Genomic DNA, 24644 nt, shown 5'->3' with positions numbered 1-24644 from the left:
AACTAAAATGTCTATCACTGCCGTGTCCCAAAACCTACTTCTGTCCCTAACGCTAATAATCTAAAATAACTGTGCAAGGGAGGTCTCTTTTCTAAGTAAAAAGAGTTTGTTGTGTTTTCAACCAACAGAAAGTTCCCTGTTTTGCTGGTAATAAAAGTGAGGCAAAATAATGTTTCAAAATGCACTATTCCAGTGCTAGGGCTGTGCTCCTTTCCCCTAGATTTCTTCTTATCGAAAATCACTGGATAGTTCACTAGGAATTCTTTCTTTGCTTAACAGTTCTTGGATCCTACCAACTTGGCATGCTCGGATACCAAGCATAGGATTTGTTTTATCAGTCCTATGGTTCTTCACCCTCTTATCCTTAACGTCTCATGTGAGTGCGGGTGCCAGACTTGCAATACTTTACACGGCTTGGTTCACTCTCCTGCCAAGCAAGTGTTCTCCCATAGGCTGTCTCCATTCCTCTCCCAGGGTTCCAGACCATCTTTGGTGGTTTCTCATATGGACGAGGATACCAGGCTCGCACTGCTGCTTTGTATCCTCTTGGTTCACTCTCCTGCCAAGTATACAACTGTCTCTCATTTGCTTCAGTGTCCCAGACCCCCTCTTTCGAGTTCCTGAGCTCACTGTGATTCCCATGGAGTCCTGACAGAAACTCTACCTAAAGTCGCCTCCCAGGTGGCCAGAGGAAGGCAGCCGCTACCTGATCTTAACCCTGTGGGTGGTACTAGCTGGGAGGATCAGCTGGGAGGAGAAAGTCCCCAAGGGAATGGGAGGGCTCTGTTAGTAGACCTAGTATTCGTCTTCCTCAAACAGGGAGATTTCCATGATACCAGAATATGCAATGGCTTGTTATCAGAGTGAAGCTTCCCTTCCCAAAGCTACTCATATTGTTGGTTGTGAAAACTATTCCATTAATAGACTGTTGAATATGATTCTCCCTTAAATCTGAATCAACCATTCATACCTTTTAAAACTCTTCCCAAAGGTATCATTAATTATGTGAGTGAATTGAATAATGTTGCAGGCAATATGCAGAACATATAAAGTAATCAGAACATTGGGGACTTCAAGTCCCACAATGCTCTAGGCACTGGCTCAGAGACATGAAACTGCAGAGTGCAGTTAAATAATCTTAATGACCCACACCTGATTGGGACCTTTAGGTATTCAAGCCCCCCTTAGGTGCAGCCCAGGAGAAAAAGGGGATGGAGTAGTTGCAGAGGTTTTCAGTTGCAGTGGAAGAAGAAAGTAAATGGAGCCGCTGGAGCCACCGCTATCTTCAAAGCGGGTGTTGGTCTTGAGAGGGTCTCCAAAATTGATGGCTCTACATGCAGAGATTTCGCAGTGGGAAGCAGCATTCTAGCAGGCGTTACCTGTGGAGAGAGAGGTTCTCTTTATTGTAAGTGTGTCCCGGTGGCTGGCGAGCACTGAAGTGTATTGGGAGTGAGAACATCTTTTTCCATATCGGCATAGGCCACGGGAACACAGAAGCAGTTTGCTGTGCAGGAGGCAGCAGAAGCAGAACAAACTGTGGCAGCGAACCGACGACTCACGTGTGCATACACTGGTGACTTTACAATTGTCGGGTAATCCCAGTACACTCCGTAAACAACCACTGGCCAGTAATAACACTTTTGAATACCAAACTAATGTAAAGAAGTCCTATTGGCATAATAAGAACTTTTGTAAAAAGACAAGGAAAGAAGAATTATAATCATTGCATTCAAAGCCAATATTATTGCCAAGCCAAAGAGAGGGTAATACTGAACAATTGACACTTACCACCATTACCAAAGTAAAGAAGGGCAATACTGAAACAACTTAACAATAACAACCATTGCCAAAGTAAAGACGGTACAATACTTACAAAGGCATTTAATCCATATTGGCTAAATAACCAGAGAATATTATTGCCGAAAGATTGTGGATATTATTGCCAGGTTAATGAAGAGGCAATAGTTGAACAAGGCATCAACAAGCATTGCCTAAGCAAAAGAGGGGCAAGTGTAATAAAGGAACAGTGTCAGCAGTTTTTTTATCTGGAAGTGGTAAAACAAGATTGGCCGGAGAGAAGCCCTCCTGGTAGAGAGTATCAAGGAGAAGAGGAGCATAACCTGCATTGCATGTTGCAAATACCACAGTGAAACAAACAGTACCAATATTTTTCATGTTATCCCAGAAGAAGTTGTGAAATTCGATGTTGACATTAAAGACTTGTTAAGAGGTCTACAGTAAACCTCACACAGAGTACCTGTAGTAGTGTTAGGGGCTTTTGTCTGGCAGGCGAGTATACCAGGAAAGGGACCCTGTAGTGGTAATCCTGGCAGTTTAGTGGACCAGGACGAAATCATTGAAGTACTGCATTGTGGTTGAAGGTTGTGGAGAAGAAGAGGTGGCAAGACCACCAAAGTGTTTGCTAAAGTGTGGTGGAATCATCCTGGCAAAACTTTGTTGTTAAAACAGAAGAATTGTGAAAGTATTTTTTGTTTCCTTAATGAAGAAGTTGTGTTGAACATTTTTCTATATGTGGAGAGATAACTACTTTTCTCTTGATTAAACCTTTGTTAAAGTCCAAGTGAAAGACTTTTGGAGTAAGAAGCACTTTATGGCTACAATAAGGAACTTTCTTATATAAACCTTTGATTGAATATCCTGCTTTGAATCTGTGAAAGGGGATCTGACCCAGATTACAAGGATACACAGTTATTAGATGTATGTTGACCATAACTGTTATTTCTGTTACATTTTAGTTGCCATATATTACCTTTATGAGTTTGATATATGTATGAATGCGAGGGACAGATTCCTTTTTATTAGAGGGCTTTCCTTTAGTTATTTTGATAGGCAGGGAAAGGCTCTTTAGATTAGAGATAGTGAGGTGTTCGTCAAACCCCTATGAGTTGATAAAATGGCTACCTGTGAAAAACCTTTACCAAATTGTACTCTCACTTTTCTGACCTCTCACATCACCTTTTGCTCCCCCAGACCTCCCGTGCAGCCCACATATGTGTTTTTTTCCTTCTCTGAGGTACCAGCTGTTTCTGGGCATCTGTGCTCCTTCTGGAGGTTCCAGTAGCCTTCGGTGTTCAGCGGGTTCTGCAGCAGCTCTGTAGTCTGATGCCCTTCTACGGCTGCGTGTTCTGTCTCTTCCACACTTTGCCGGGATCTGGGAGAGAATTCACCTGGAAACAACCCGAGTAGTCCTCTCCTGATGAATCACGCTCGGGTTCTCTCTTTCCCCCGGTTCGAGCCAGTTGTTTACCTGCACGGGTACCGCTATACCTCTTTGAGGGACCGCTCTTTCCCTCTCACGTCTCTCCTGCGCTTCGGCTTCAGCTTGAACTAACTTCAAATTCCAGCATGGGGTTGATGTATTGCTTTGGGGCAATCACTAGCCTTTGGAAACTGGACCACTAGCCCTGCTTACTTGCGAGTGATCTTTAAACTCCCAGCCATCTTCACAGTACCAGCCTAAAAGCTACATGTGTGATATTTTGTACTTTCTGGGTTCTCAATGTTATTGTGTAGTTTAGGTTGACTGACCTGACAACCAAACATATTGGCTCTACGTAGGAAACTTGTTAAAGGAGGATATGTTGTTCTGTAGCATATCTTTGAAGTTAATGTTTGTTATTTGGTGACTCTTGTCAGGTTTACTGATCATTCTTACCCAGAATGCACTCTGTGGAAGTGATGTGGAGTGCGATCAGCTTCCCCTTTTGCACTTTTCCCAGTTTAGAATGTTCGGCTGCTAAACTGAAAGGAAACGTGACTGTTGCCTTGCTGCTGCCTTTTTGCAAATTGGCAGTGAGACTTTGTGTGCTTTTCTTTCTCTTATGGAACACAACCACCCATACTCTAATGCACACACAAATAAAGATACCTTGCATTACTCAATCTTCCCAACTGCTCGACAAATAACAAGGAAAAAAGTACACTTTCATTTACCTACAGTCATAAATCAAAGCACTTATTTTTCCTCCAGTCGTCAGCACAGAATCACAGTTTACGAAAGTTACTTCACTTTCTCTGGAATGCAGTTTGTTCATTTATTTTCATCAACTTGTTCTGCTAAATGTCCTAAAGAAAATGTCTTTAGTTATTGATAATATCTCAGCAGGTTCGGAATAGAATCGAAACGTCTCACTTAAAGGCCTATTTTTAGTATTTTTCAGGATAGCTCCCTTTTTGTTGGCTTATGACACACACGTCTATGTTTGCAGTGACCTGGTGCATTCCTTTTCTTGATACAAACACAGTTGAACTGGAAGTCCGTGGTTGCAGTGCAGAGCTCTAGAGCACGACCATAAATCATAGACCTTTGACTTGCCTTCAAGCTCAGCTGCTACTGAAGTTCATGAAACTGACTGTACTAATGGATTTTTCAAAAATGCAGAAGCCGGCTTGGTAGTCCTCTGAGGATTCTCTACGTGAAGCACACTCGCACTGAAGCTGATTGCTTAAGAAGGGAGCACCTGCATGTTACCTTATTGTTCTTGCAAGAATTCCAGCATGTTTTGACAGTGCTCATTTGCCTCTGATATTGCAATGACTTCCCAAAGCAGCATGGTGCCTTCCTTAAAGGTATAGGGTTTTTAGCTGATTCCTATTTATTTATTTATAAGGCGCCGAAGCCCGAAGGCATCAGGGCGTACCAACATAGACACAAGTGAGATAGACACAAATCAGACGAGACACCAAGACCTCCAGCAGGATTAAGAGCAGGAAGGGATTTATTCAAAGAGGAAAGTTTTCAGTTTACGACGAAAGCTGAGATGGTTTTCCTCAAGCCTCAGATTAGAAGGAAGGGAGTTCCATATTTTAGCTGCCACAACAAGAAAGGATTTACCTAGGCCATTGGTCCGATTAAAACATAAAGATCTCACTAGCCCCATCTTGGAGGAGCGCAGCGATCTAATCAGGACATAGGGAAGAATCATGGATATTAGGTAAGCAGGAGAGGTGCCATAAAGACAGTTGTGTACCAGTATCGCCGCTTTGAAGGATATATGAGCTGTGATGGGAAGCCAGTGGAGCTCTTGCCTACTCTTAGAAATGTGATCCCACTTCGATTTGCTTTTGACAATTCTAACTGTGTTGTTCTGGGAAATGTGAAGTTTAGACATGCATTCCTTACTAGCGCCAATCAAAAGTGAATTACAATAATCTAGTCTAGACAAGATTAATACCCGGGCAATAGAGCCGCAGTATTTCTCAGATGGGAAAGGCTAGGTCTTCCTCAGCAGTTGGAGATAGTAGGACCAGTTTCTAGACACTTGCTTTACGTGAAGGTCCGCGGAAAGAGATTAATCCAGGTAAGGGCCAGGCATTTTGACCCTTTCTACAACCGAGATATCACAATTGTCAAGGTGAAAAAGATTGAAATTTGTGATCCAATTTGGATTTAGTTTGGGGTAAACTAAAGTTCAATAAATCTGTTTTGTTGACATTAATGCACATGCAATTGGTATTCATCTAAGACTCAATTGAAGCATAGATGTACCCTAGATGGTTCAAGTCCAAAGAGTAGTCACCCGATAGTTCCATGATTAATTGAGTGTCATCTGCATAATTAGTAAAGTAGACACTCATGCCTTCCAGGAGGCTACAGAAGGGCCTGATGTGAAGATTGAAAAGTATGGAAGGCATACAGGCTCCCTGTGGAACCCCACAGGTGATCAGAGCTTGAGAGGAGGTTGCCACTCTGCAGCACACTCTGGACATCGATGTGTCAAGAAGGAATACACCCAGTCAATAGAATCCCGACCACATAGACCCACATCTTTTAGTGTGTGAAGTAGGCATTTGTGGTCCAGCAAATTGAAAGCCGCTGAGAGATCTAAAAGGACCAGAAGGCCTGTGTGTCCCTTATCATTGATCCCCAGCATATATGTCTGAAGGTCTTGCATAGCTGTCTCAGTGCTGTGACGGGATCTAAACCCTGACTGCTTAGGGTGTAAAATCCCAAGCATTCCACGAACGACTGAAGTTGTAATGTAGCATTTTTATCTAAGATTTTCAGTAGAAAGCTGCAGTTGGTGATTGGCCTCGAATTACTGGCTTCCATGGATTCCAGGCATGGTTTCTTCAATAAGGGGGTAACTGTGACCACCTTGATGTCCTCTGGTGCAGGTTTGTGATGAAAGGATGAGTTAACTAATCTAACAAGAAAAGGGGCAAAAATGTCCTTGTTGTCAAGTATCAGTTTTGGTGGAATCACATTTTCTGGACATTAAGATGGACACATTGGGCCTCATTACGAGTTTGGAGGTAGCATACCCCCAAACCCGGGTCCGTGTTCCCTGAATGGGAAAATACCGGGTCATTCCGACCTTGGAGGGGCCAGTATTTCCCCATTCAGGGAACCCGGGCCCAGACCATCCCCATTCCCATTTGAGCCCCCATAGGGCTCAATGGGAATGGGGAGCATGCTAACAACGGGCCCGTTAATGATGGGCCTGTTGTTAGCATGCTGAGCCGCTCGCGGGACCCGCTAAGGACGTCTGGTAAACCCAGGCATCCTGAGCAGGTCCCGCGAGCAGACCTCGTAATGGGGCGGTAAGGGGTTAATGGCTCCGGCACCCTTACCGGTGCTGTCACCCCCTTACCGCCCTCCTCGTAATGAGGCCCATTGTAGCTAAGGTTTTATTAATGTCAGTGATCGATACAGGATGGAATTAGAAATGCTGCTGTCCTGTCTCACTAGTGTGCACAACTGTAGGTGGATTAGGCTTGTGTTTTAATAGAAAAGTCTCAATTTTATCACAGGCTTTCAAGATCTAGGCATAGAGACTGTGTCCATTTAAGAACAGGAATCAGAAAGGAAAAATGCTTTGCATGTGTAACTTGCCATACTTTCCATTTCTTTTTGGAAATATCTGACGTGGTAGCAGCTTTATGTGGCGCTGAGCCTCTTTCATGTTGTGATGAATTGAAGGAATTCATCCCATCTCACAAAGAGGGAGCCCCCCCCCTGTGTGAGGCAAGTTGGACTCACTGGGTGAGACTTCCCCTTAGGGGACAAGGACTCCTGTTCCTGTGAGGAATTCCCTATAGCTGTGCACACCATGACCTACATGGGATTCTAAAATACCAGAGGCCTTTACACAAGACTGGGACGAGGAAACACTTAATAGATGTCATTATCAGATAGAAAAAGAACATGTCCCTAAATCGAATAATCCAATCCACTGGAATAGTGTGTACTCAAGGAGCAACAGAGGGAGAGAGGAATGCATACTCAGGCATGGGAAGACCCTGAGCTGCGTAACACCTGGAGAAGATGGACTAGGCGTGAACTGGGATGCCCACAAGTTTCAAACTCACACTATACTGAACAGGGAGATGCCAGAGCCACAGCAAATCTCCAGCATGAGAAGCCAAAAGGGCAGGAGCCCAGTGGAAGCTGGTGGTGAGGCCACAAAGGATCTGTGGTGTACAGCCAGTCCACAATCCATCGCTGATACCACCGCAAGCATACAGCAGCAGGGTGTCCGGTCACTCAGCGGAACACCAAGATGCTGCAAGGAAAAGAGAACACCAGAGGAAGAAAACACTGATGAAAATAAACCGACAGTGATACAAAGCAAGAGAGAAGCTTCCTGAGGAACAAGGCTCCCGAAGACGTTCTCCTTCACAGTCGACGGTAACAGAGAGAACGGGAATCCCAGAGGGATTCATTGTATTTTGCAAGCAACTCGTCTCAATAGAAGTTGAGGCAAAGTTAAATCTGAAACTGATGAACTTAAAGTGTTGCAAAAGAAGAGAAAGAATTACTGAAAATCTGAATACTGAAAGAAAAGAACGAAGGATAACAATACAGTGGGAAAGGGGGAAAACCTGATATTTTGTGCAAGAAGACTATAACATAAAAGAAAGAGAACATTATGACCCAGAGTTATATGATATGATATTGTATTTATAATGTGCCCATACACAAGTGTTCCAGGGCGCAACTAGGCAAGTGAGGGGTACAGGGGAGGACAAAACAATGATCTTACTAGGCCCAGTGACATTTAGAACGCGCAAGTGCAGGGGAGGGGGAAGGGAGAAAGTGCAAGGGGCAGGGGGGAGTGTAAAGTGCTGACGACATGATCAAAACAACAACAGATAGTGTGGCCAGCAGGTGGCAAGTGGAAGAATTAAGCGCAGACAACGGGTGTCTACTAAGTGCAGGTAAGGGGACTGCAGTGTTGCAGATACAGACCCAAGTGCCAGGGTTGCCAAAAGGCAGTGCAGGTATGCAGCTGGGTGGGCAGGAATCTGGGCCCGAATTCAGAGGGTAGACAGGTGCCCAGTGCGGAAACAGACAGAGTTCAGCTGGGGAGATGAAGAGAGAAAGCAGAAGCAAAGAGGAAGGTCTTGAGGTGAGGTGCTTCTGGAACTGGAGATGGTTCTTCTCAAGTTTCAGAGTGGCAGGGAGGCTGTTCCAGGGGGAGGCCCCAGCCGAAGACAGAGATCTACCACCAACCTGTTGTTTGGAGAAGCGACTGACCCTGAGGGAGTTGGATGTGGAGGAACAAAGAGCTTGAGTAGGAAGGCCTTTCTGAAGGGAGAGCTTAAGGTATTGCAGACCCATGCCCCAGAAGGCCTTGTGGACAATGCAGAGGGTCTTGAACTTAATCCTTGCAGCCACTGGGAGCCAATGAAAAGATTTCAGGGCTGGAGCGATACGATCTCTGGGCTTGAGGCCAAGGACAAGTCTCACAGTCCTGTTCTGGATGAGTTGCAGAGGGCGGAAAGTAGTGGCAGGCAGTTTTAGAAAGAGGCTGTTGCAGTAGTCCAGCCGAGAGAGAAACAGAGCTCTAGAGACAGTGAGCTTTTAGTTCCAGAGTTCAGAGGAACTATTCAGTGGAATAATGTACAAAATCAAGTAGGCCGAACAAGCTGAACTATAATTGCACAGGACGGAAAACCTATCAGAGAAATAGTATTTTCCAAGGATACGCTGAATCCAGCAACCAGGAATACAGATCTTATGAAAGATCCCTGGAAGGGATTCACAAGGAGGAGGGAAATGTAATAGTCCATTTGAAGAGTTACAGAGACTGATCCAAGAAGTCATGAGAGACTATTGCAGGGTTATGTATTAATATAGAATCCTACATACTGGTACCAGAAGTACCCTCAGGAGAAAGGAGTCATAGTGCTAGGGTCAGTTAGGTTAGTTTTGGACAGCCAACCTATTCCTTTGGACCTTCACAAATGTCTGAGGAGCTCCTTAGTTCATAACAAAGGCAGGGACCACCCATAGTGATAGAGAATATATTTTTTAATATGTTTTAATGAATGTGTTTATTGAGGTGAACAAACCATCACTGGCCATGTCCAAATGATCAGGTCTACATGTTTCACGCTACTCAAACTTTGTCAAGAAATAATTAAAGTAGTATTCTCTCATTCTTATGGCAGAGGTGTTGTGCAATAGTGTTTGTGCTACATGTGAGTGCAGGGTCTGTGGAATTAGCTTGTGCTTTCTGCCAAGTTGTGAAGGTGCGGTGTGTGAGAGGAGAAATGGGTTAGCTGTACACACAACAATCTCTATATCTTGGGTTCCGTCTATGTACAAGGAGCAGTGCTATGATTCACAGACGATCTAAGTGTTGAATGAATACGTAATACTGACCGTCTGATAGGATCTTGGAGTGAGAAATTGCCATCCCTAGTTCATTCAAATACTTACAAGGTCCCCATTTCATCATTGCATGCAGCAGCATGGCGCACCCTCATATGTTATGTTATGTGTATATATAGTGCGCACTTTCCCCCAAAAGCATCTTGGCATGAGGAAAAGCACGGATACTAACCGCCACTAAAACAGGAAGGTCTTCAGGGCACGCCTAAACTGAAGGTGATTCACAGTGCCTATGAGATCAAATGGTGATCAATTCCACAGTTTGCTGGCTGCATAGGAAAATGCTTGTCTGCCCACACGGTCCAGGCGAACCTTCGGAATTGCCACCAAATTGGCGTTGCCTGAGCGCAGTAGGCATCCAGCGATGTAGGGGCGAAACTTGTCCTGGAGATATTCCGCCCCTGCCTGCAAAAGGCCCGGTGTACCAAGCACAGGGATTTCAATTTGATCCTCTGGACAACCGGGGGCCAATGAAGTGCTACATTTTGCAGCAATTGTAGGCGGTGTTTAGAAACCAAGGGTTGTGCCAGGTAGCATGCATTGCAATGGTCAATACGACTGGCAATCAATGATGCGACCACCAAAGGTTGCAGATGCTCAGGTAGGAAGGGAAGTACTTTCCGTAGCACTCTAAGGAGGAATTGCCCAGTCTTGCACACCGCACTAACTTGAGGTGTCATTGATAGGGTAGGTGACAAAAGGAACCCTAAATTCCTGACCACCGGCATAGGAAGATCACCCAGAATGGGGGGGGGGCAGAAACAAGATGCTTTAGAGTTACATGCAGTCCCAACTATGAGGGAGGCAGCCAAACTGCATGGAAGTCCTCCTGGAAGTTCAGAGTCATATTCCTAAAGTGCATTTTAAGTGCGAAGCATTGCCCCCCCCCACCAAGCCCATATGAGTGCATTACCCGGCCCACTATCAGGATGATTCTTTCAGGTGCAAATTACTGGAATGCCTTCATGAGTCCTCCATAAGTGGTTGGCGGCTCCCAAGGAGGTGTTTGTGGTGGCAAAAAAATGAATGAAAGACTGCGCATGCGCGAGCCGCGCATGAAGAACTAATCGCGTCGGCTCCCGGTGGCCGCGATTAAATATCCTTCATTCATTCCGCTCCGGGAATTCGCCCGACCTCCAGAAGCAGCACAACACTGGCGGACCCATCCAGGCACTGCCTGCTACAACCCCGAGCAGAATCGGACCGGGGGGCGTGAGAAACGTCCCGGAGTCCGCCGACGCGAGACTCGCCGCCATTGCTGGGCGGTTAACTGCGGCTCCTTCGCCCCTCCCCCCATGAGCTGCGGCGGCCACTGAGGCCCTCGGGGAGCGGACGAGCCGGGGAGGGGACGAGGACGCCGGCCCGAGGCATCGCTCTGGTTCCTCCTGACTGCCGCCCGGGGCTCCTCCACCCTGCTGAGCCCCCTGCTTGAGACGGCCGTCCGAGTGCCCGAACCGCGGGCACAGCCGACGCGCGGCGCTGAAGCCGCGACGATCCTGGACACCAGCACTGCACGGACAGCGAGGGATTTCTACGCTGTGCTGCCAGACCCGGCGGCGCAAACAGAGGCGAGCAGAACGCCTTTCTGCCCCCACCCGCCTCTCCCTCAATTTGCGAGACTGTCACGCCTGGGGTTGAGCCGCGACACGGGAACCGGTAACGCGGTGTTGCGCTCCCCCATCAGCATTAACGAGGTAAGGGCAACCGGCGGGATACCGACCCGCATTAAGGAGACGCCTCACCCCCCACCCAAAAGTGAATTCGGAGGTCCACCTGTGGGGGGCACGGAGCTGAGGGGACTGGGGACGCTCTCCTCCCCCATCACCATTAGCACCCAGAACTGGTGACAACGTCCGCAGCACCCTCCACAAACGATTGTGGGTCCAAGGAACTGGCAATAAGCTAACAACTGTGGGCAGTGACCCGGGGAGGGACGGAGGCCTCCCGTTGTAAAGGCCACGACTTCACAAGCACAAGGAGCGGGGCAGATACCCCACTGGGGCAGCCCGGTGTGAGACCACGCATTGGGGCAAACCCCCGAAATTCACCGGACCAACCCCGACCAGGGACCCTTGGAACCGCCAACGACAAAGGGTTCTGCCCCTCACTCGACACAATTAACGGCCTCCAGGGGCAGCACAAAGTGGCGCGCACGGCGGAGAGCCGCGGCTATCGCCTTCCACACGTCACTCATGAACTGAACATAATACGGGCTCCGGGGGGGCGTATATGCGGATGCCATCTCTTGCGACCCTCCAATAGACACAACGGACCAACCATAGCAGGGGTCGGCTCCCAGCGGCCAAGCAATCCCGCCGGCACACCTGAACAGGGACACAATAGGGAAGGATCGTCGCCCGACAAACCCACCCCATCTCAGACTTTACAACGACCCCCTGGGGGGCACCAATACGTCCCATCCGGACTTGCCGCCTCACACGAATACCCGACTCCGCCATGGGCAAAGATAAGGTTAGGAGGCAGACCCTACAAAGCAAAATGGACCTCTATACCGTGGAAGCCCCCCCCCGCCTGGAAATGCAATCCCCAGCGGAAGCGGATGGTGGGGAAGCAGCTCAGGACCCCCAACTCTCCCTGAGAGACTTAATGAAGGCAATTGGGGACTCGAGAACATCGCTGGAACTCAAAATTGGCGGAGTCTGCACGGAAGTATCTCTCCTACGTCAGGATCTGCGCAATTTATCGTCCAGAGTAGGAGAAGCGGAGCAGAGAGTGTCGGACACAGAAGATAATGTCCGCCAGTTGGAACAACAACTCGCCATAATTGCCCAGAAGGTTAGCCAACTAGAATACCGAGCTGAAGACAGTGAGGGCAGGGCACGGCGCAATAACCTCAGGATTCTTGGGATCCCGGAGAAAGAGGAGGGCCCCAGTGTCGAACTTTTCCTAGAAGACTGGCTGACCCACATCTTTGCCCCCAAGAAACTGTCGAAATTCTTTTCTATCGAAAGAGCACATAGGGTACCCACTGGGCGACCTACCCCAGGAGCCCCCCCCCCGAACTATAATTGCACGCCTCCTGAACTACCGAGACCGAGACGCCATCCTCCAGATGGCACGGGCCTCCGGCCCAATCACATACAACGGCTATAAAGTAGGGTTCTACCCGGACTACACTAAGGAGGTTCAGCGGGCCCGCCAGTCGTTTGACTCGGTTAAGAAAAAGCTTCACTCTCTATCCATCAAGTTCGCCCTCTTCTTCCCGGCGTTGCTCAAGGTCCACCACGAGGGAACGACACACCTATTCCACAGCCCCAAAGAAGCATGGGACTGGCTCGAAACACAGATCCTTAATGGGCCGACGACTCGGCGCTCGCCCTCTGGACCGCCCGCTCGCAAACCCGGGCCCGGGCAGGACTCGCCGCCTCCTACTCCGATGGGCCCCGAAACAGAAACACCAAGACCCCCCCTCAGGAATACCACTGAGAACGGATGAGGCCTGGGCATCACAGTACTGAGGTCACCAAGGGACACCATGGAAATCACACCACCGCGGCCACCACCACCTTGACACCGCAGTTCCAAACACAGTCAGGGCGTCTCCACAGGAGCCACCACCCTAGGTCGGGTCATTCCGACGAAGTTTACGTTCAACAAGTTATAAGTTCGATGTTAGGGCGACAGGTGCTCCCAGTTGGAAGGGAAGTGCAGGGTGGGGGGAGTTTTGGGGATTTGAAGAAGCAAATTCACGGGAAAAGAAAGCTGGAAAACGATGAAAGCAGGCAAGTCAGACAAACACTACAGTGGGCCAGGTTCAGAGACGCAGGCACCTGCCAGTCTTCAGACACTCCGATGCGAGGCGGCCGCTGGGGGTTCCCCCCACCCCGAGAAGGAAACAACTTATGCCCCCGGGGGGAAAATGCAACGGCCATTAATCCTCTCAGACACCCCAACAAATAGGCTCACGCTGACAGGATGAACTCCAACAAAGTGAAGATACTGTCCTGGAACGTCAATGGCCTCGGCTCCAGCATAAAGCGAAGACTGGTACTCCAGTACCTAAACCGACACTCGCCAGACATTGCCCTCTTAAATGAAACACATCTGACAGGCACCAACACCATCTTTTTCAAAAGATCCAACTACTCGAAGGTCTACCATGCCGGATTCACGAAAGGGGCGAGGGGCACAATGATACTCGTCCACAAGAGAGTTCCTCTCCATGTTAGGAAGATCAGGACGGACCCCCGGGGCCGCTATGTGCTATTGCTGGCGGACATCTGGGGTGAGAGATGGGGCCTGGCAGCGCTCTATGCCCCCCCCACACTGACGAAGGAACTGCTCGCTGAATTACAGAACTTACTCCTGGAGGAGGAGGCGGATGTGTGGGTGCTCGGAGGGGACTTTAACGAGGTAATGGACATCACAATCGACAGAACCTATAGGAGAGCTGGAACACGTCCCACCTCTACGCCACTCACCACGTTTGCAGAAACCTCAGGAATGGTGGACACCTGGCGCACACTCCATGGCGACGAGGCAGGGTTCTCCTTCTATTCTGGGGTCCACAAATCATTCTCCAGGATCGACTACGCCTTCATCCCTCGCAATATAACCCACAGGCTCCTCGATGCTGCATTCCTCGCAAGAGGGATCTCGGACCACTCCCCGCTTCTCTTGACCCTCAAGAACTCTTCCTGCCGCTCAAAACGTAACTGGCGCCTAAATACGTACCATCTCCGTCTTCCCGAGATTGCAGAAGAGCTAGAGAAGACGACAGCGGAATATTTCGAACACAATGTGGGCTCGGTGGACTGCCCGATCACGATCTGGGAGGCATACAAAACTGTCCTACGAGGGGAGGCTATCTCCAAGGTCTCCGCCTACCAACAACGCCAAGTCCAGAAGGTCAGGGATGCAGAGACACGCGTCCTGGAGTGTGAGCGACAAACCCTCATACAGAACACCCAAGAAGCAAAGGAGGCGATGCTCACGGCGCAGGCCGCCCTCAGTAACCTGTCCCTAGACAATGCACGAAATGCTCACCAGTTAGTCCGAAGCCAAATATATGAAAGGGGCGACAAAGCTAACAAGACACTGGCCTGGTTGGAGAGACGCGTGCAGAGCAGGGGACACGTTAGGGCAATCAGATCTCCGGATGGGACACTACTGACGGAAGATTCGGATATCGTCGAGGCATTCGCCACCTACTACAAAAATCTTTACACCCCGCCCACGGGGAACCCATCAGTCGAACCCTCCCGATACCTCGACCACATCGAAATCCCGACACTCCTGCAGCACCAATCAGACCTCCTGAATGCGGATATTACTGACACTGAGGTGCAGGAGGCACTGGCACAACTCCAGCCCGGGAAAACTCCGGGCCCCAATGGGTTCCCAACAGAAACGTGGAAGTGCCTTGGTAGCATGCTCCCCACCCACATGCACCGCATGTTTCTACGCAGCAGGGAACTAGGAGCACTCCCCCCAGACCTCAGGAAGGCATGCATAGTGGTCATACACAAGCCGGGGAAACCCCCGGAGGAATGTGCCTCCTATCGCCCGATATCCCTGATTAATGGCGAAGCGAAGGTCCTCGCCAAAACACTCGCCAACAGACTACTGCAAGTGATTGAGACCCTAATCCACCCGGACCAATGCGGTTTTATGCCCAATAAGTCGACTCGAATGAACTTACGCAGGGTCCAATTGGCGCTATCCAGGGCAAAGGAGATACCAGCTCCACTCGCCCTCCTGGCGGTGGACTTCGAAAAGGCGTTTGACTCAGTGGGGTGGGATGCCTTGTGGTAGATCATGGCCAGGATGAACTTGGGGCAGACGTTTATATCATGGGTAAAACTGTTATATGCATCCCCGGAGGCCACGGTGAGGGTGAACGGCATGTCCTCCAAACCTTTCCCCCTGGGTCGAGGCACGAGGCAGGGGTGCCCGCTGTCTCCACTTCTCTTCCTCCTGGCCATCGAGCCACTAGCGATTGAGCTTAGAGCTAACACCAACTGGAATGGTTTCGTCTGGCCGGGAGGGGGGAAGACCGCCTTTCGCTCTATGCGGACGACCTGCTCATATACCTTAGTAACCCAGGTGTCTCGTGCCCGGTGGTCTCCCGCATACTCGGGGAATATCAGTCCTTTGCAGGCCTAAAGGTTAATGAGGCCAAAACCATCTTCTTCCCGATTCAGGGGGGTGAGCCTGCGATCCCGGAGACCTGCCCATATCGCGTCTCTATCAGGGAATTCAAATACCTGGGTATACGGCTTGACCCGACGCTCGATGGGTTCCCCCGACTTAATATACAACCAGTAATAGAGCGGTTCATCAGAGACATCCCCCACTGGCAATCTCTCCCCCTGTCCCTAGTGGGCCGGGCCGCACTATTCAAAATGATGACCCTTCCCAGACTGTTGTATGTCCTCCAGAACGCCCCGTTCCCCATCCCCCGGGAAACCTTCGCACTCATCGACAAGAATCTGCACACATTGCTTTGGGGAGGGAAACAATCCAGGATTGCCCTTGACACGCTCCAAAGATCGGTATGGGAGGGAGGCATCGGGTTACCTTGCATACGCACCTATTACTTGGCCACACAAATAGGAGTAGTGAATGACTGGATACATGCAGACCCCACACAGCCACACAACCGTATAGAGCTGGAGACCATGTCCCCACTAACACCGCTCCAAATCCTCTACGCCACCCGCGACCAACTCCCGGCGCTGCCCAAAATGTCCCATCATATCCGGAGGGCGTGGCGGGCCGCTCACAAGCTAATTGGCTGGGAAGGCCAGCCAACACTGTCGCAACCCATATGGCACAATGCGCTCCTCCCAGAACTGGTAAAAATGGGCCCCTTCGGTCACTGGCTGACCAAAGGAATACACACATTAGCACAAATTATACAAGAGGGCCGCCTCTTGAGCTTTGAGACCATGCGCGAACGATTCAACCTGGCTCCCATGGATCGGTTTCGGCATGCGCAATTGTCCCATGCAATCCGCGCCCAATTCCCCGACACGACGGTCCTACCCCCTTGCTCCCCCATCGAGACCAATATTCTCCCGCAGTACATCTCTTCTAAGGTCACTTCCAGCCTCTATCAGGCCCTTAGCTCATTCGGGACTCCACAACTCGACGGACTAAAGGCAAAGTGGGAAAGGGACCTGGGCCCCCTGGAACCTGAAGACTGGGTAGAAGCATTAATGTCCCCCAGAGAAATTGGGATAGAATCCAAGCTTAGGCTCATACAGTTGAGGATCCTACATCGATCATATCACTCGCGCACTGCAATGGCCAGATGGGGTGGAATAGAAGACGAGACATGTGTCCGATGCAAAACTGAACCCGCCACCTTCTACCATATGATATGGGACTGTCAGGTGATACAGGCCTTCTGGGTGGAATGCGTTAATACAATCTCAGCCGCTCTGGGGACACCAATTCCCAGGGACCCCAAGATGGTACTATTGGGCATTGGAGGGGAAGTAGACCTGTCCAAACATGAAAAAATGTTCTTGGCAACGGCGCTGGGGGCGAGCAAAAGGCTAATAGCGGCCAATTGGGGGTCGGACGAACCATTGAGCCTGAATCGATGGAGTAACGAGCTGGACCGGGGTGCTGCCTTAGAGCGCCGAATTTATAATGCAAGGGGCTGCCCCCGTAAATTCGAGAAAATATGGGGCAAATGGCTAGATGCTCAATAAGCTCTGTGGGTGGGGGTGCACCGGTAGTGATGCTTGCCTTGTTTGCCTGCCTGGTCCTATTGTTGTCTTGTTGTCGTCTGGTCCTCGGCCCTACGGGCCCCGTTGATATGGACGACTGCCTTCAACTTGTATACTGCTGAGATTGCCTTCCACATGTATACTGCTGATTCATGTCTTATTCTTATATGCCTCTTATGTTTTGTTGTTTGAATTCAATAAACAGAGTTATTAAAAAAAAAAAATGAATGAAAGGAGAGAAGAGGCTAGTAGCTGAGAGAGCGACAGAGGCGGGGGAGTACTGCTGGAAGTGCTTGTGTGCGAGTGTTGGGGAGTGGGTGCAGGGAAAGCAGCGGGATCCGAAAGTGAGAGAGAACAGCCAGGTTTTGAGGGCTCGCCTAAAGGCCAGGTGACCCCCTATGAGGCGGAAAGCGAGAGGAAGGGAGTTTCAGAAAGTGGGTGCGAGGACGGATAACAGGTACCTCCTAATGTGGAGAGACTACCGGGAGGTGTGCAGAGCCAGAATGGAGGATTCTAGTGAGGCGGTAGCATGTGAAATTGTTTTGGAGGAATTCCGGGCCTTTCTTCTGGATGGGTAATGCACATGGCTCTGAAAAAGGCCTGTTGGCTGATGGGCAGTCAGTGAAGTGTCCTGAGTGCAGGGAGATGTGTTCTCTGGGGGATGGTGCGAGGAGGCCTTGCTGCTGGTAAAGGGAGTTAGAGTAGTCTAGGTGCGAGAGGATGATGGCCATGAGTGAAGAGACTCTGTGGGGGTAGGCGAGAATGACACCCACTGTTGGCAAAACGAGGGAGGAGGCGAACCCAGAGTCCTCCATCTCGGGACCGGGTCAGTTGAGTGATAAATCAGAGTTGTCCATCATCCTGGCACAAATGCAGTTGGGATTTGAATATGTGAACAGTAAGTTGGACAACCTAGTCTTCAGGGTCGATAGGATGAGGCAGTGGATAGGCAAAGAGAGTGGTCGTAGAGCCGAAGTGGAACACAGAATTGGGGTTCTGGCGGATACAAGTTCTGAAGTGAGTCACGTGCTGCACACATTACAACAGGACATGAAGAGGTACAGGCAAAGAATGAAGATCTAGAGGTGAGGTCGAGGAGAAATAATGTGAGGGTGATTGGCATACCCAAGTTGGTCCCCGCGGCTAACATGGAACACTTCATGGAACCATTCATGGAAGAGTTTATGAAGCCTGTGCTATCTGATTCTCTGCTTTCTATGCAGTTCCTGGTGGAGAGGGCACACCATGTGGCTGCTGAGGCTCCAAGATCAGGTCAGAATCCTCGCCTGGTGATAGTCTGATAAGATAGTCTCTTTTTATCCAGATTTTCATTACCTCTGTCCACAAGTCCCGTTTATCCTTTACATCAGTGAAACTTAAATTGAGACAGTGTGGTTTGAAATACGCAATGTTGTATCCCTCCACACTACGGATCATCCATAACAACAAGCCCCACTTCTTCCCGGACCCGACGGAGGTGCATTCTTTTCTGGATTCCTTGCCAGTGACTTGAATGGCTGAATGCCCTTTCTCGTTGGTGCTCGGTGTGTAAATGACGAGGACACCCCTCCGGTGGGTGGCTGTATGGAGACAACTGCATGTAGGTCTGATGTGAAGAGGGTAGTTTTCAATTGTGAATGATTAGTTGAATATGTTCCTTCCCTCTCATATACCAGAGACAATAATATTTTCTATTGTACAGGGGGTGTCCCTCTATTGTATGCTTACACCTGTATGTTGCAACACCTTAGCCCATTCTTGATAAGTAGATGTAGTATAAAGTACCTGTTCTTCCACCCTCGGCCTGGGGCAAATGGGCATAGCGACTCCAAGATGCCCCAGGCGAGTGGCCAAGGTTTGATGTTTGGAATTGTTTGTGGATTTTGGTCGGAGTTCTCATTGCGGGTTGCCGTTTGGCAGTGTGGGTGTGGCTGGAGGGGGTGAGTTGAGGGTTTTGTTTGGTTTAAAAACAAAAAATAGTTCACGTCATGGCATACGATCATCTAGTTTACGTCGCCTTGTGTATGACCCCGTTTGGCATGATCTCTGCTGACCTGTCTCCTGCGGCAGTCCCAACCTTCCCACCCACAGATGATTGCACATTGCTGAGCTGGAACGTTAGGGGTCTTAACAACCCTATAAAGGCCCGCAGAGTAGTGACATACTGCGAAAGTCATGGTCCGAAGATAATCCTTCTGCAAGATACACACTTATTGGGAAAGTTTATCTGTATTATTGGAAATGTAGGACATATGATATGATTTTACACACTTTTGTAAACGTTGTATCCCCTATAAGGTAAATTCAATTAAATTGTCATCCTGATAACAGAATACATGGAGTAATATAAAAGAAAAGGCACCCAGTATTTCAGCACTGCTAGTACATTAACCTTGAACCTTTCCCCCAGTTCAAGCTTTCTTCACTTGTTTTCGTCCACGTTTCCTTGAGGGCTCATGTCCGCCATAGAGGACTAGACAATATCAACAGGTAAACCTACAAGCAGCCAGACAGCAGCATCAGTGTTAGAGCAGCCTTGAGCCATCAAAGAATATCATTCTCTCAGTTCATATTATTGTTGATAACTCAGAATATCTGTTCATTCATATATTCTCTTGTATTTCATCCTTTTCAGTTGGATCATTCTTAACTTTCTATCTTCGAACCTTGTAAGGCTGCTAATCCCTCTGCGTTTTGTTATTGCGGGTTCAATATTTCCATTGCAGTGCTTATGGGTCCCTTACATTGGTATCCTTCAGCCTTATTTGTCTCTTTATTTCAGGAAAGAGAATTAACGATGATACAGGATATTAGATCAATAACAGAATATTCATCAGTTATGGACAGTAGCCCATATTTAATACATGTTTGCATAGCAAATGTAATAAATAACTGTGGACACTAGCCCATTGTGATGTAACAATTAAAAGATGTTTTAGACAAACAGAAAATGATGATAATGTTGTGATGGAACACTGTTAGAATGAATGTTAATGTTATCCAAGATATCAAGATTTGGGAAAAAGTACAGATACTGGGTTACTAAATTAGAAATTTGCTAATGTGCCTTGATAAAGCCCAGTTATGGGACAAACATAAGCACGTGCCTCCAATAGGATGATGTTGGCACCTATGTTCTTGTTTAAAATAACAATGACAATTACGTACATAAATCACCTATGTTTATTGAATTTCTGCTAAAAGTGATTTATTCTACAGTTCTGGCGGAGACCTTCACCTAACTTTCACACAATCTATATAATTTTGTGACTGACTAGTGAATACCAGTTTTAGTTAGGTGTCTGGAGCGAGACACTACCTAATTTATATCACTAGAATTTTATAACATATGAGAGTGGCACACCAGCACACTATTCACTCAACTTTTATATTATCATAGGATATCAGCGCCCTCTTTCAGCTCCCGGCATGCCCAGGGGCAAAATGAGACTGATATGCTGCCTGTGATCAGCTCCCCCTTTTATGTTGACTAATGCAGGGCTTATCGCAAAGACCTGCTAAAAGACAAGGATTGGATAGAATGGTAGCAGAGCGCCAAGGGAAAGACTGCAAGTTGGCAAGACAGGTCATTGTGAAAATGTGGTTTTCTCTAAGAGCATGAAAGTGTGTTCTCGTTGAAAACTAATGGAAAAGGAGGCAACTTGACTGAAAATATCACCTACTAAAGTCTCCTACTAGCCCACTAGCTAATCTGCTTTTGTGGTTGGTCAGAACGTCTAAAGATGCGTTATCAATTATGAGCTAAGCAATGAAATATACATTAAGCAGAGATGATGTTAAGGACTTTAGAAGTCCAGTTACATTTGCAAAATAGGGTCTGGTGAGCTGCTCTGGTAGTTTGGACTTTGACGTACTCCGATAGCTCTTGTATCTTTTTTTGGGTGGTCTTTTTTCAGAACAACGCATAGAATTGTTCTGGATAAAGAGACATGACCCTCATCTAGGGGAGTCCTCCGTGGCCCATTCCTCTAACATCCACACGCCACATTATTCTGCAAATGCATCTCCAAATGAAAACATCTTCAACGTTTCCCTTTCCCTTCATAGATCGGAAGCGACTCTTCAGATGCTGCGCGTTCCCTTTACGCCACCTCTGCTTTTCAAGCACACAGATAGCACACCTTGCGGGAGAAATGTGTTCAAACTTAACTCCTGAAAGCCATAATCACATCCCTTGGACCAATTTTCCTTAAACACTAAAGGATTTATTGTTTTCAACCGTAGACAATCAACATTGGTTCCTACATTTTGATAGCTATATCCTCTTTGCACAATTGACTCTTGCAACACATTCCTTTAAAAAAATATTTTGTACAAGTTATTACAGTTGAAGTCTTTTGATGTCAAGTTCTAAGACTACAACCATGTTCCTGAGCCATACATTCTTGCCATCCAAATAGAATAGAAACCTGGATTTTATTAAACAAAATCATGGAGGTTGGCAGCTGGTCGCCTGGTGTCATACTCCACTTTCTCCTTCGTTGCTAGATTCTGGCAGAGTGGAGGGTAATGAATGCAATTCTTGGTATGCAACGTAAAGTCTCTTCAACGACGTGCTCCAGATCCGTGGTCTCTGCTTTCAAAGTCAACCTAGAACATATGGTGTCCTAAAATGGCGACCTAAAATGGTACGGAATCCAGGGAGATCTCAGCAATTTTTTTGTCTGATTATTGTGGTGTCAATTATATCCCAGAGGGGCAGCATTGGGTCCACCTGTTTGAGCTTCATGTTTTTGATTACCGGATCACTGGATCATTATTCCTGTGGATAAAGGGCTGAAGGTAAAGAAAGAATGGGCCACATTACTAAAAGAGGTATAAAAGGCTTGCAGAACAACAAATATTCAATGCTGCCAACAGCTGATGCTAGTTGTAGTTCAACACATCTGAAGAGTCAAAGATTTAAGGCCCAGGACCTAGATAGAGACAAGGACTTTATGTATTCCCTGCCACTACAACAGATAGAATCCCTCCCTGCCACCCCCTCTCATCTCCTGTGGTGTTAGGTTGTGCATGCTTTGTGCTCTCACAGGACCAAAGGCCAATGAAAGCCCTGACCATGACCGGCTTTGAGTGCTGTAACTGCAGTTAGCACATACTCAGCCTGCCCTCTGAGGACCAAACAGCATGGAGATATCGGCTGACTATGGCGCATCTGGCTCTGCTGCTACCAATGGTGCTCGTGCAGATGAATGCGATAGTGGCATGTCTCTCCATAAGCCTATGCCGAGAGATGCCTTGCAACTTGCATGGATGTATACCAAGAGGAGAACCATCACTCCAGCCATTTCCCCCACTGGAATGGTGTGGAATGCCCCAGGTTACCCTTACTATCACTGCCCTTGCTGTGAGTAACTTTCTTACTTTACTCCAGGGACCCACTTTTCGAGTCATCCCTTGTGATCTCTTGTTCCAGAGCTGCACCTCTGCTCAGTAGTGCATCCCCTTATATTGCAGTGATACCCCTGAGGTATTTGAATGCATGTTTTATAGCACCCTTTAATGAAGGATGTTGGCCGCTCTCTTAAATGTTCTAACCAACCTTTACCCTTCTGGAGATCTGCTCACCAGAACTGTGTACAACGCTTCATATGAGCAAACACGCAAAAAAGACCTTCTTTTGCAACATGAAATTGCACATTTTAACATGTGTGTGCCCGATCTCAAAGTATATTCCGATCAAAGCATTTAAATTGAGGGCTGGGTCTTGTCCATTTTTCAAACAAGAATGTTCCTCCTTTTAACTTGACATTTTGGGAAATTTGTATAGTGTTTTTAAATTGTATTCTGCTAATTGTGTCTCTTCCTGTGTAGCCCATCATTTTCTGACTCCCACACTGGTTATAGTTGTTGGCCACTTTTAGAAGTATTGATAAGAAGAGAGCTAGATACCCCTGGGCAATGTCTCCATATTGGGTTACATGTTTGCATACATGTGATGAAGGGAAGGGCTCTCACCCTACATCCTGGTATATGGTGTTCCTCTTCTCCTTTTGGTTCCCTTACACAATGTCAATCCCTTTATTCTTTGGACCTTTCTCCACAGCCTCTTCTAGTAGAATGAGCAGGTTTCACAATGGATGGGCACCACAAGGAGGTGAATGTTTTTAGAAGAAGGTTTGCAGCCCTTGCAGCCAATGGATATATTTCATGGTGTTCTACCCTATCCTCCACCGGATGACCGCTGCCTTGGTTGCTGCGCCCATACTTAGGAGTTTGTACTCGGCAGCACTGAATCCTAAGAACCAAGTGGTTGACTGCTCTTGAGGTTCACCTCATTGTTTTTACCCCCATCGGGATATAATTCTCTGATAGATCCCCAAGATCTTACTGTTATCCACAAAGAGAAATCTATAATTACTCTTCTTTCCATCTGCAATGTTGTTGATGAAATCTTTAAAAGGATAGGTTGTACAACTGATTCTCAAGACACCATTCTTGGTACTTTTTCTCAGCAGCTTCTCTGTGCTCAAGCATCTTTTGTTCCCTGTTGCCCCACCTGTTCCTGCTCCGTGACTGGACTCTTATTAGAGACGCAGTGTTCTCTGTCTCCTTAGCTTACTTTGTGAGCAGTCTAAGATGTACAGTGACAAAGAGATCTGAAGCCTGAAGTCCTGGTAGACCACATCCGTTGCTCATTGTTAGCCTTGCACCGGCATTTACACTTCAGAACTCTAAAAATTGGGAGTCACAAAAGATGCTAGATACTAAACTAGGAGTGTTTAAAAAAATATTTTGAAAAGGTGTTACATGAGGAGGCTTAAACACTATTTTAGGGGACATGTCCTAGACACGCGTGTGTCTGCATGTTCTTGAAGCCCCAGAAGTTGACGGTGAAGCAGAAGCGGATGGGGACTCCTCGTCGGTTGTGTCCTCGTGGTCTTCTTTATGGAGTCCTAGGCTGATGTGAGTCTGCAGGGCTGCTGGGGTGAGCCACTCCTTGGGCAGGCAGCTCTGGAGGAAAGGGATGCAGGAGCTGAAGTAGGCCAACCGGTTGACCCAACGGGGGATCTCCTTGCCGCACATAAGCTGCAACACAAAATAAAAATGAGTCAAGCTCTGAAGGATAACACACATTCTGTGTTGAAAAGCAAGCACAGCACAGAAGAACAATCGAAATACATTCCTACCAGTTGACACACTATGAGAAATCTCTTGTGTGATAGGAAGGAAGGTCTGGGTGAAAAGCTCTTTTTAACCTTGTTGTGTCTTGTTTTAGAACCCTTGCAGATAAACAACGATCTTCTAAAAAAGATGCAATACTCTGCAATTACCACTAGATG

General features: G+C 47.8%; 1 protein-coding gene across 2 annotated transcripts in view; it reads right to left on the bottom strand.

Moving 5' to 3' along the window:
• Positions 1–21544: 21544 nt before the first annotated feature.
• The window catches only part of LOC138527588 (deubiquitinase DESI2-like), a 612741-nt gene continuing 609641 nt past the window's right edge, over positions 21545–24644 (bottom strand). The window contains exons 5-6 of one of the 2 annotated variants that reach the window (XR_011283954.1): positions 23320–24390; positions 21545–22137 (exon numbers count right to left, since the gene is read on the bottom strand). Coding sequence is in view for 1 of the 2 variants with exons in the window: in XM_069638869.1 (XP_069494970.1) it covers positions 24148–24390 (243 nt within the window). In the remaining variant the exon portion in view is untranslated. Of the gene's footprint in view, positions 24391–24644 lie in introns of both variants that reach the window. The other variant, XM_069638869.1, reaches the window with a different exon arrangement.

This window comes from Ambystoma mexicanum, chromosome 14 (assembly GCF_040938575.1).
Source record: "Ambystoma mexicanum isolate Mex_15411 chromosome 14, UKY_AmexF1_1, whole genome shotgun sequence".
Classification (NCBI taxonomy): domain Eukaryota; kingdom Metazoa; phylum Chordata; class Amphibia; order Caudata; family Ambystomatidae; genus Ambystoma; species Ambystoma mexicanum.
The sequence above is the reverse complement of the archived record's forward strand: the minus strand, read 5'-3'. Positions and strand labels throughout refer to the sequence as shown.